This window comes from Gastrolobium bilobum, unplaced genomic scaffold (assembly GCF_033153095.1).
Source record: "Gastrolobium bilobum isolate Gb01-03AN ecotype WA unplaced genomic scaffold, APGP_CSIRO_Gbil_v1 utg55888, whole genome shotgun sequence".
In the NCBI taxonomy this organism is placed as follows: Eukaryota; Viridiplantae; Streptophyta; class Magnoliopsida; order Fabales; family Fabaceae; genus Gastrolobium; species Gastrolobium bilobum.
Window position 1 is genome coordinate 11,538 of NW_026898022.1, and position 14,033 is coordinate 25,570.

General features: G+C 36.0%; 1 protein-coding gene across 1 annotated transcript; it reads left to right on the forward strand.

The window, feature by feature from the left end:
• The first annotated feature begins 12,389 nt into the window (after positions 1-12,389).
• On the forward strand, positions 12,390-13,833 carry LOC133312275 (uncharacterized). Its single transcript, XM_061513450.1, has 3 exons — positions 12,390-12,772; positions 12,908-13,268; positions 13,381-13,833. The coding sequence occupies exons 1-3, from the start codon at positions 12,390-12,392 to the stop codon at positions 13,831-13,833; spliced, it is 1,197 nt and encodes a 398-aa protein (XP_061369434.1).
• The last annotated feature ends 200 nt before the right edge of the window (positions 13,834-14,033 follow it).

The following is a 14,033-nucleotide window of genomic DNA, read 5'->3' on the forward strand; positions in this document are numbered from 1 at the left end:
GCATGTCTATTTATGATGGAAGGGCCTTAGGCCTATTTTAGGTTATGATAATATGTATGATGGAAATATGCATGAAAAAGGTGTTAGTGATTGCAACTACTTAAGAATGATTAATATGGACTCTATGTTTAATAACTATAAACTGGATTGGGTTGTAAGTGCCCCAAGGCGTTGTTGGTCCTTGTGTGTGCCACCCATTGGATTATTACTGTATTATCATGTGTTTATTAGGTACATTTGAGGTTTAAATGATCTTTTACAAATTTGGGATTATTGGAAAAACAAAGGAAACTCTGGCGAATTTTCTGTAGAATTGGCAGATTTTAGGCAAACTTCGGGAGAGCATATCTCCCTCCATAGAAGTCCCCTAGGGACGTGCCATACGCCATTTTGAAGGTTGAGATGTCCTCTACCTTGTGTCAAAATTTGAGGAAATTCTGGGTTGATCTTAGGCCTGAAAAAAATAGAGAAACACGGACTGCCCATGTGCCCCTGCACCTGAGGCAGATTCTGGACCGGATTTGGGAAATTAATTCCCGCTTCGTTTCTCCGCCAAATTAAGCGTGTGATATATCAAAATGAAGTTTGAGATGTCTAGTTTGTAGGATAAAAATTTGAGAGCAAATGGTTGAGTCGATTGAGTGCAGTAATTCGGGCAAAGTGAGTGGTTTGGGCTGTTTTTGGGGTTGTTTGGGCTAATTGCTTATCCAACTTCAAACGGCGATAACCGGAGCAAATGAGCTCCGAATTGAGCGTATTTTAGCTTGTTAAAAAGGGAATTAAGTAACACAAAGATATAATCTGAGAAGTAGGGTTGGTTGCGATCTGTTTGGTCGCAGAAAAACTTAGAGTGTAACATATTCGAATTGGTGTAAAACGTAAAGTTGGAAATTGGCTAAGTGAGTTTATGGGAACTCCTTAGTAACTTATAATAAGTAACGTAAGTGATAAAAATAGTTTAAATAAGTCTTCCGCAAGAGTTTATGGTTACGGTCACAGCTTTTAATTATTACGCCTTTTTATGTTTTAAATGCTCGCGTAATAATCGGAAAAAATTTATTCGCGTTTTATAAATGAACTGCTGTGATTGTAACTGCGCTTAATATCATAATTAATGTTAACAATACCGGTACGTAACGGGCTGTTACATTTTATGGTATCAGAGCAGTTTTGTTAGGGAACTCTGATAATGTATATATAGTTGTGTTGTGTGTTGCATAGTTGTATGTAGATTCTTATCGATTACTGCATATGTGATTCCTTAGTGTGGGTCTGATCAACCCATTCCTTTGTGTTACATGCGTAGTCATCGTAAGAAGCCTGCGTGGCAACCTTGGAGCACCAAATGTAAGTCCTTAGCCTGATGTTGTGGATGCAGTGTTGACTGCTTCATGGACAAGAGATGGCAGTAAGTAAAATATGAATATTATAGGACTTAAGGGAAACATACTTAAATGTTTTGTCTGACCTTGTAGATGAAATTTATAAAGCTGGATTGTAAGTGAAAGTTGTAAACAAATCTATGATATGTACGGTATTGCATGGATGAACCTTGTAAACAAATGTTTTGTCACAGGCATAACTTTGCTTCACAGTATCCATCGTTTCCCAATCTATCACAAACACTTGTCAATTTAGGTAATATGACTTTTTAACTCACTACATTTTAAATCCACATACGACCAAGGTCATACCTTAGGGCTGCACCTTCCCTATTTCATTGGCAATGATATTTCCAGGTTACTAGTGCATCTACATAACCTTCCTCAATTATCCTTCTTATCTATCCATCAGACAAAAGATCATTTACAATAAACCTCAAACAACTTTCAATTATATTTATTAGTCCTTTCACTAACATTATAACTTACATATCCCTTAGTACATCAGTCCTTTCGCTACTAATACTATTTCACCAATGCACCAGTATAACAGTCCATCCACTGATAATACAGATTACACATACATTAATTTATCAGTCCTTTCACTTATATAACAGATTTCACTTTTAATATCACATCAGCCCTATCATTGATAATGCAATTTACAATTTCATTGGTACCTTAGCTATTCCACTAAGTATACAATATGACTAACAGCCTTAATCATAATTTATACCTCATGTTGGTCATTTTAAGGCCTTCAACCACAAATCCAGTCATGAAATTTTCCATATCGAAGGCTTAATGCTTAAGATTATCACCAACTAACCATTTTTTTTACAATCATTCCATACCAATGCTATAGATTCAACATATGTTTAATTCTTTTATACCTCAATTTCGCAATCATGGCATTTAATCATCGATTTAAATCCCAAATCTACTATATCATATTTCCCACATATGAGTCTCATCACACAAGGGTTTTCCATACGTAACCATCCAATCATATAGAATTAAGTGGATCATTAATAAAATTCATAATTTTATCGTACATCAGTCCTTGCACTGATAATACAATTCATAATTTTATCATAAATCAGTCTTTGCACTGATAATACTATTCCCAATTTATTGCACATCAGCCCTTGCACCGATAATACAATTCACAATTTATTGTACATCGGTCCTTGCACCGATAATACAATACACAATTTATTGTACATCAGTCCTTGCACCGATAATACAATTCACAATTTTATAATTTTTTGTAAGTGTACATTAGTCCTTGCACTAACAATAGAATTTTGTTATTCAATGGTACCTTAGTCCTTTAACTAATCATACCATTTTCATACTCAATTTCTTTTTACTATCATGCATGTATCTACACTCCATGTAATTACCTATCGATTTTCATCACACTAAATGAGTATTCTATAGAAAATGCTTATAAAATTTCATACATTTAGCTAGCCTAAGGATTTCCTCCCCAGTAAGTGGCTCTAATGCATAAGTCTGACCACCTACTTGAGACCCATCAACTGCTTGTACACTTGCAACCTGATTTGTCCTGGTTGCACACATATTAGCAAAATGCGCCAATTTGTCATATTTGAAAAATCTCTTTGTATTATACCAGCATGTACCTCCATGGTGTTTCCCACAAGTGTCACATTCAAGGAGCGTTAATTCATTTCTATCAGCATTACCATTTCTCTTGAACTTATCACCAGATTGCTTCACCCGTAAGCCTTTACCCTTATTATTTTTCCATTTAGCATTAGTATCATTGGTCCTCTTGACCTCAACATCACCAATAGTAGAGGATTTCAGATACCTACTATAAACAGTCTCTAACCGTTTGCACTGGGTAAAATCAGATCAGCGAAATTCCTCACAGTCGTATTAGATATGCGTTTTGTAATCTTCTTATTAAGTCCTCTCTGAAACTTAGCAAATAAGAATTCTAGGGTAGGCAGAGTCCCACCATCATTTGCAAACTTGACTAGTTCATTAAACTTTGCAGCATATTCATCAATAGATAAAGAGTCTTGGACTAGACAATCAAATTCACCATGCTAGGCTTCCCGAACATACATGGGAAAGTATTCCTCATGAAAAAGACCTTCAAATAAGGCCCAAGTAATTTCTTGTCCATGAATGACAAATGGCTGAGACACATTACACCACTACTCGTGGGCTTCTCCTTCTAGCATATATACAAAGTACTTGAGCTTCTGAGGATCTTGGCACCTCATGACCTGGAATATTTTATCCATACCCTGCAATAAAATAGTGACAACTTTCGGGTCTTTAGAACCCAGAAAAGTAGGAGGCTTGTGTTTTCGAAAAGAAATCAGTCTTCTCTCCTTAGCATCTCCCCCATAAATTGCTCAACAACCACAATAGGCTGACTAGCATCACCAGTGTGATGGCTAGCCCCACTCTCCCCCTATTAAGGAGTAACAAAGGGTGTAGGTAGAGGAGTCATCGTAGCCGTGTGGGGTGGAGAATCAACCCTCCTATTGGCCTTTCTCTCGGCCCTCATCTCAGTCACGAAGTTTTGAAGCAAATCTTGGTTTGCTTTCATGAGATTTTCAGTCATTGTCCAATTAGCAACCATTTCTGTTTGCAGAGCATTCAACACTACAGCAACCGGATCATGCGGTGGCGGATCCGCAAGATAATTGTACATGTGAAACAAAGGAATGAGCTGATCAGACCCACTCTGAGGAATCATAAATATAATAATCATAAAAACTCTACAGACAACTACACAGCACATAACACAGTCATACACTAATCAAAGTTCCCTAGTAAAATGCTCTTACCATAAAATGTAACACCGCGTTACCAGATTGGTGTGTTAACATTGATTATGATATTAAACGGAGTTACAATCATAGCAATTTATTTAGAAATACGGAAATTTTTTTTTATTACGTATACAATTTAAACAATCGAATTATGTAATTATACAAACTGCGATCGCAACTGAAAACTAAATGCAGAAGTAATATTAAATATCATACAACACTTATATTAAGTTGTTAAGAGGTTTTCATAAACCAACATAGCACAAAACTCATTTTTCCTATTCTACCAAAATAAAGTGTTCTTTGGTTTTTTGAAAACCGGGAATGATCTAATCATCAATAAATTAATATCTTTTGGTATGTTAAACTAGACTCTTCCACCTTTCTAACAAGGTATCACATGCCTCATTTGAAGTTCTTTAGCTCCGGTTATAGCTGTTTGAAGTTAGACAAACAAAACTGTCAACCAACTCCAAAAAGGGCACCAAACATCCCCGACTATTTCTGCTATTCATAATGTTTTACTCAACCAAATTCTCTCAAAAAATTTATACAGAATAGTAGACACCTAGAGATTCAATTTTTTATATCATAAGCCTAATTTGAGTAATAATTGAGATAGATATAATTTTTTAAATTGAAACCCGAAATAGGCCTTACACAGCCCTTCACTGGGTAGTCCAAACTCTTTTAGACCTACAGAATGCTAGACAACTCGAACTATCACCAAATTTTGGGAGAGTGTAGCTGACATCTTAAAATTTAAAATGAGGCATGGAACGCCTCATTTTGACATCTGTGGAGGGAGATGTGGTCTCCCAAATTTGGTCCTAAAACTGATCACTTTTTTTGAAATTATCACAGCATCTCCTTTATTTTATTAACTAATCTCACTTACTCCAAGTGTGTTCTAACCTCCAAATTGGTACCTAATTGATCCAGGGTGGCACACAAGGCTCAACATACCTTCGTACTCTTACAATCCCCAATAGCATTTACTCAATTCATTGATTATTCCACAAGTGTAATCCTTCACTTAATCATTATACATTTTGGCAATCATTTCAATCTCATAAGTCCATTTACATGCATTATTATAATTGAACAATATCATAACCTAGAATAGGCTTATTGTCCTTCCATCACATACATTCATCATTAATTACACAAGATCCTTAATACATCATTTACATTTAAATCCACTACAAATATAACTACTACACCTACTCATGATGCTCAAAATAATAATAATTACATAACCACTAGACTTAGCTCCAAAATGCTACATGAACAAACACAAGGCATGGTATACATTACTGATACAATATTATATGTTCATGCACTAAGTCTAGCAAGCTAAAGGAAATCACAAAATGCAAAAATGTAAACTATCATGGTGCACTCCCATGGCTCTACTCTATATCATCCAGTGGGCCTCTTGCCCAACACTCTTGCACCGCTAGATGAACCTGAAATATAGCCCCATAACGCGGGATGAGATATACGAATATATCTCAGTAATTCAAAGGGAGCATATGACAATCTTCATCGGGTCCACATCCAAGAATATATCCCCGGGATATAATTCAAGGCACCCACAACTATAACTTCCGAGACATTCCTAAAGTGCTCCTCAACGGATAACAACTCTATAGCCCCCGGCCAACTAGAACTCCCTACGGAGGCCTATCTAGTGGAAGTCCCCTACGACAAATATGGCAATCTATCTACTAACCATAGATACAGTATAAACTCATACACACCACTCAACATGCACATGTATGATCATGTTATAACTCATATTATTGCATCAACAACTTCCAACCACTACCCTACTGGGCATGGTGGAGCACACACGAGGATTAACCCCAGTACTAAGGGATCATTTCTTTGAAACTCTTAAGCTAAGTAGTTTCAATCAAAAGTTACCTTAAGCTTCAACTTTCAAAAGAAATGCATACAACAAACGATCATTTCAAAAATAATTGTGTGTAAGATGATAACTTAATTAGTCATCCACACAATCATACAACCCTGTAAATAGTTACTTACCAAAATCCTTTTGGTCAAGGACCAGAGAAAATCCACAAACTCCAAGCTCCAAGCTACAATGATCACAAACACATGATTATCAATCAACTTGTCCAACAAGTCACAAGTAAAGCAACACAACACCCCCCCGCCCCACACACACAAACACATCCAAGATTCGGCCACCAAGGCCTTAAATACCCAAAATTTGTTTTTAATTTTATTCAACCATTCTTATAATTTCCTCAATCACTTACAACACCATAACAACCCATAATTACATTAAATCATCACTTAGCATAATTTTCCTTCAAATTTCCTTACAATTGTCGAATGCTCATCATTCAAAGGCCAAGGGATTTTTTCTCCATTTTCAAGTTTCAAGGCACTCATATAGGTTCACCTTAGTTGATCCCAACACTCGCCACAACCACTCATCAAGCCAACACACAAGTTTGCACAATTTCTCTCAAAATCCTTCACATGGCTGAATCCTGCACATCCAAGGGCCAAGGAATTTTTCTCTCAATCCACATTCATTAAATTCTCATACAACCTCATTATCAATGATTCAAACCACCAACAACTCGTTTAAATAATTTTCCAACAAATTATTTTTCAAGAAATTATGTTCGTCCATGAAATTTTTTTTAAGTTAAACAATTCCAAATGCCTTAAAATTTTATTGGAATAAATTCTGAAACAACCATATCATTTAAAGCCTCTAAATAGCTCCACTCAACAACACATATTCAAGAACACACTTCAAATTTCAATCTATTAGAAAACTCACCACCAATCAAGTCACAAGACTCCAAGGAATGAGTTTCAAGTGTACAACCAAGCAAAACAAGCTCCAATCTCCTCAAATTTTAGTCACATTAATGGAGGAAGAACTCACTCCACAATGGTTTTCAAGAGAAGTTTAAGACGTGAAAATTGCTCACAATGTCAAGGGGAATAAGTTTGGTGTTGGAACTTTTGGCAAAAGATGACTAGAATGCAAGCTAAAATTTTGAAAAGCTTACAAACCTATTCTAAAGGCAGGTTGGAGAAGAAGAAGAGCGCAAGGGAGATCAGACTTTTGAGTGTGAGGGCACTATTCATTAGCCTAAAGTCCCAAGGATTGCCACACAAGCGCACTAAACACGAAAAGTCACTTAAATTATCCACTTAACCTACTAATCACCAATTAATTCATGAACTATACATTAAATGAAAAATTTAACATTCACCAAAGTCCCTTAAATACGCTTGAACAGATGAATATAGAGTTTCCCAGTAATTTGGTGAAATTACTATTTTACCCCTAGTGGTGCACCGTTGGTGCGTTTCTCAAAAAATCCTAAAATTCATCAAATTATACCACTAATCATATTTCTTTAAACTAAGTAACTTTTCTAACATATATTCAATCCTAGAGCGATAATCTCATTTTTCAAATTTTCGGTGCAACTGTACCTTAAAGCGATAATATTTTTCAATTTCATAAACTACAAAACCCATTATTTTCCAAACCCTTGATTATTCAAAAGTCTATGAAAACTCAAGAGAGATGGTGTCTTTTTACCTTAAAGCTCCAAACAATGGTAGTAGGAGTGATTTCCATGCTTCAAAGAAATGAAAACCCTCTTCTTACACAAATACCAAAGTGGCTTCTCACTCTAAGAAGTGGATTTTCTTCCTACACAACGCTTCTAGGTTGACAACTTTTATGAAGGAAGCTAAGCATTTCAATGACTTAAACAAAAGTAGATTTTCTTAAGCTTGAAGAAGATGGAGGTCCCCATGGAGCAAAGAAACTCACGTTGGAGATGAAGTTTTGTGAAAAAAAATGAAAGGGATTAAGTGTGTTTAATGTTACTTTGACTTTAATGAAACTTCCACTTAGCAATTTACTCATTTTCCCTTCTTCCTTAATTCTCTTCTAACCACTAAGATAGAACAACTAACGTGTTTTGAACTCATGAAATTCATCAAATAGTTTCCCACAAAATCATTTCTAAGTTTTAGGTAAGTTTTGCTTAATTACACTTTTATCCCAAATATTTCATTATTTGTATTTTTGCCCCGAAAAGTAACTTAAAGTGCATAATTAGATTTTTCATCTAATCCGTCTCTTTTAATCACTAATTAATTCTCAATTACTCAACTTAATTGTTTATATTATTATATATTTCATTAAACATGTGTAGGAAAATGCATGTGATGAATATGTGATTACTTGAAGCCAATTTTGATGAATCCATGGATGAATATTGCATACTAAGCTATTAGATAACTAGGCTTATATTTTTTATACGAGGAATTGCTAATTAGGTGGCAACTTGGGCTTTGGAGGGGATTCCATAGCCCATCATGCAGCAAACAACACAATTTTGGATTTGCCTTGCACATCCGCATTGAAGGCACCATTTTGCACTGGTTGCACGAGCAAACAACAATAATTTCCCAATTTTGTGCTAGCAATGTTATTTCACGCTGAGCGCGCGATTAAACAGGGAGATTTTACCCATTTCACGCTAGGGGCATAGGTCTTCTAGTTTATTTTTCCTCCATTTTGAGCCATTGTCTTGAAAGTATTCGAATACTTTCATGAAGTATTAGAATACTTAAGGAAAATAATTGATTACTTGCTTGAGGTAATCCAATACTTGCTGGTGATAGTGGAGTATTCAATCAATTTTCGGGCTATAATCGATAACTCATGCTTTGTGAGGCCGAAACTCACTTCTAATGAGTTGTTGTGCTTTATCTAAGGGTATTTGACCCTAGAGGAGTTAGTTTAGCCTCTCCCACTATGATTAGAGTCTCAATATGAGTACCAATCACTTAAGTATTGTTTAAGCTTTAAGCATTGAAGATTGAAGTGGTTAAGCAAATATATACACTATTTAAAGTGTGAATGATTCAAGTTGAGTTTAATAACATATTTATGATCGGAAAAAGTTAACTCATACTTTTGTATGAGAATAAATGGTTGAGTCATTAATGTAAGTGAAAAGAAAAATTATTTTCTTAATGATTCTTAATTTTTTTGCTGCACTTAATATCATAATAAATTAATATATCGGGTATATACGGGTGTTACACCTTGATCCCCTAAATTATTTTTGTTTTATAATTGATGTGCGAATAAATTATTAATAATATTTATATTAGAAATATTAAATTCTTGCACCGGATATCATTATGATATTTCTATATACATTTAAAATTTGAAAATTATGTAAATGTTTTTAAAAATAATTGTTTCTTAATAATATTTATTATTTTCTTTTGTTAATATAAAAACTAGAATCAAATTCTCTCTTTTTTTGGGTTAAGTTTTAGCATTTTAAACAATTAAATTGGAATGAAATCATCGATGAGAGATTTAGAGTATATATGCGGCAGATTCTTTTTACACCAGTGTAAGACTAACAAGTCTTACTACACATTTCAATCGTTAATGGACGGAAATCATCGGTTGGTATAACACCTCGCATTTCTAAATTATATATTAATATATTAAACATGGATTAAAGGGAAGGATTAGTGAAAATCCTGAAAATCATGTCAAAATACAAAGGAATGGTAAAACGGTAATTAACCAAACACGCAATCCTAAGAAGATAAAATTGAGTAGGAAGTCTCAAATGATAAAAAAAAACCCTGGAAATGGATTCAGAACAAAAAATTGAGTGGGTAGGCAAGTTTCAGAAAATTCAGTGAATAGTATTTTTACCCGGTAAAAGTACAGCGGTACAGTTGCACCGTAAAGCGTGCCAAATGAGTTTTAAGCTCTAGGTTTTGAATACAAGTTATAAATGGTATATAGGATTAGGAAATATGATTTCTGATGAAATTTGATGGAAATTAGTAAGTTTAGGGAAGCGTGCACACGACGCGCGTAACAACTTAAAACCGCAATTTCTCCGAACGACCGAAAAACTCCGGATTCATCTGATCAATGGTAATTAAAGTACAATGGTTAATGTTAGAAATTAGAGTTTCTAAATAGGTTATGAAATTACGAACGTTTAGTGGAATCAGAGGGAAATTCGAATTAGTTTGAAATCGCGTGAGGTGGCGGTGGGGCCCACCTCAGTTAAGTCACTTAAGACACCTAAGTTAAGTCACTATTCATCATCCCTCACACTCACTCCCTCTCTCTAAACTCGCGACCCTTCCCCTCTCCCACCCTCATTTTCATTTCAATTTTCTTTCTCTTCTAATTTCATCAAATCAAGTGAAATTTGTCATGAAATTTATTGGAAATCACCTCCAAACACATTGGTGGTAGTATTAAGCCTTGAAACCCACTAGATTTTGAGAAATCCCTCCCCCAAACCCGCGACCTAGGGGCGAAGATTTGCACTCATGGAGTTGTTTGATGCTCCAATGGTTTAGTATGTTGTGGAGGAGCCCTAAACCAACCTAGAGTAATTTTGCATGAATTGATGTAGTTGGAGAACTCAAATTGAAAATGTGTATTAGATAAATATGTCTTAGAATGATGTTTTGGAGTGTTGTATGTCATAAAATTTATTGGCAAAAATTTATGATAACTGATGTGCCTTCAGCACATGGGTAAATTCAAGCCAAAAAGAGAAAGATTATGGGTTAATTCTAAGTAAAAAGGCAACGTTTAGTGTTGCTTTGCATAAATTCCAATTTCAGAATTGTACAATTGATTTTATGCTTAACTTGTAGGAAAAGCAAACAAATCTGGAGCAAAATGAGGATTTTCCAAAGTAAAGACCCACGCTCACAGCGTGAATGTCACGCTGGTAGCGTGGGAATCCAGAGTCAACCACGCCCACAGCGTGGATTCAACGCTGATAGCGTGAAAAATTTCCTTCTTCCCACGCCCACAGCGTGGATATCAAGCTGACAGCGTGGGCATCCAGAGGCATCCACGCCCACAGCGTGGATCTGACTCTGAGAGCGTCAGCGTGCGAGACTGCACTTCTGTTTTGTTTGCAAGGGTAAACTTGGAAGACCTAAAAGAGTATTATAAAAAGGAGGCTCAGCACAGAATTAGGTATTGAGACCGGAGGAGACCGTCGTGTTGAAGGAGAAGAGCTTCAGAGAAGAATTCTTGATCATCTTCATTCTTTCATCTCTCATTCTTTTTCATCCCATTGAATATTGAATATTGATTTATTAGCCATGAATATGGTTGGCTAAGTTTTACTTTTATTGTTGTTAGGGTCACGAACCCTATGTGAACCCTTGTTACGATGGATTGATTTATGGTTTTTCGTTTATATAATTATCTTTATCTTTACCTTGTGCGTATTTTATATCTTCTTTGTTAGACTTGATCAATCTAATAGTTGAGGATAGTTTGAGGTTTATAACCCTAGATAGGAATATTGGGGTTTTCATCTTGAAATGGGGTAAAGTAACAATTCATATGCGTACTAGGAATAGACGTATGTTAATTGCAGATGTTTGAATTATCGTGTTCATTGCTTAATTTTCATGAGGGGTTACTAAGAGATTAGGATTCCGACTGAGGTTAAAGGGTTAAATTGCCAAGGGATTGGAATTTAACTAATAAATTCTAGATGATAATTATCTGAGTATTTATATGAATAAGTATTTTTAAATCAGTCCAAAGTAATAAGTGGGGATCATAAGGTGAGTGCGCTCTGGCTACAATTCTTTCTCTCAATTACAAAAATTTCATCTTTGTTCTTATTCTTTTTATTCAATACAAAAATTACAAAAACAAGCCTTATTTTCAGTTCTCGATTTCACACAAATCGACAATATTTGTCAAAACCAATTGAACTCATCCATTCTTGAAAAGAATTATTAATTGATATTCGACCCAATCCCTGTGGAGACGATACTCTACTTATCATTATATTACTTGTGCGATCGGTATTCTTGCCAGAGAGCATCAAGTTTTTGGTGCCGTTGCCGGGGATTGGCGTTTCTTATATCAATTGATTTTGATTTTAAGATTGGATATTTATTTTTATTTTTGAATTTTTTGTGATATTTGGAGCAAGTGCTACTAATCTCTTTTCTAAGTTGTATGCGAGATAAAGAGCCCGAGTTTCCACTTGATTTGGAGATCACAAAAACAGAGAAGAAAAACAGAAAATTTGCTCGGAAGAAACTTGTATTCAACGAGTTAGATATTCTGGTAGAAGAAGATAAAATGACAAACAACAATGATGCTGACAATCCACTCATGGACACTATTATGACTCCATTATTCAACAGACCCAATGCGAGCATTGTTCATCCTGAAATGGGCAACAATCATTGGGAGCTCAAGTCCGATAATATTCGACTGGTGGAGAGAGAGCAGTTTGGTGGAGAGGATGATGAAGACCGTCATAGATTCATAAACAGATTCCCGATGATCTGTGATTCTACAAAACATCCTCAAGTGTCTAATCATGCAGTTCGGCTGAGACTATTTCCTTTTGCTCTTAAAGGAAAGGCTCTTAGTTGGTTGGAAAAGCAGCCTGCAGCAAGCATCTCAACCTGGGATGATTTATCACAGAAGTTCTTTGCTCAGTTCTTCTCGATGGAGAAGTATAACCAGATGGTGAATGATATCACCAATTTCACTCAATCAGAGGGTGAATCAATGTGTGAAGTATGGAACTGGTTCAAGGACTTGACGAGAAGGTGTCCTCAGTATAACTTGACTGCTGGTAGTCAGGTTAGAATCTTTTTCAATGGTTGCAAACCTGAGATTCGGATGGTGCTAAATGGTGCAGCAGGGGGCACTATTAAAACTCTAAGAGCAAATGAGACTCTTGAGTTGATTGAGAGGATGGCTGCCAACGAAAACCAAGCGTTGTCATCCAAGGCTAAAAGAGGTATTCTTAAACTGGAAGGCACTGATGTGGTGATGGCTGAAAATAGTTTGTTATCTCAGCAGGTAGCAAACTTGACATCAAGGCTTGATAAGATGCAATTTTCTAGCGTTCAAGCTCAAGCTGCAGCAGTTGTCTGTGAATATTGCAAGGAAGATCATGAATCCAATGAATGTCCTACTCTGCTAGCCGATGATCCTCCTCAGCAGGTACATATAAATGGTGTGTGGTATGATCAGAGACCCTCTCCATAAAATGTTCCAAGAACTCATAATTTTCCTTCTGGGAACAAATGGCCGCCAGTTCAATAACTATTTGCAGCCACCGCCAGTTCAACCGAAGGAACCTTCTGAGTTAGAGAAGCTAGTGGGACAAATGGCCCAACACTCCAATGCTTTTATGGAAGAGACTCGGGCAAACACTAGAAACACACAAGCCTCTATCAGAAATTTGGAAAACCAGATTGCTAAACAGATGGCCGAAAGAACTCCAGGCACTTTCCCTAGCAATATAGTTACTAATCTGAAGGATGATTTTATGGCTATAACTACAAGAAGTGGCAAGGTGGTGGCAGCTCCAACAAAGCCAACCGGAAATGCGGACGCTATTGGAAAAGGTAAGGAGGTAGAAGAAGAAGTGGTTATTCCTTCTGATGTTGAGACACCTGTTCAAAAAGGTGAGGAAGAGGAGCCACAAATAACTGTTGCTGAGAAAAAGAAATTCGAGCTGAAGCCAGAATGTGAGAGCTATGGCACCTTACCCAGAAAGGTTTAAAAAAGACGCTCAGAAATAGTAGTATGCAAGATTCTTGGATATCTTCAAGAAGCTGCATATAAATATTCCTTTTGCTGAAGCCTTGGCTGGCATGCCAAATTATGCAAAATTCATGAAGGACTTGTTGTCATGGAAACATAAGCTACAGGAGTGTCAAACAGTAACACTCACTGAAGAGTGTAGTGCCATTATACAAAAGA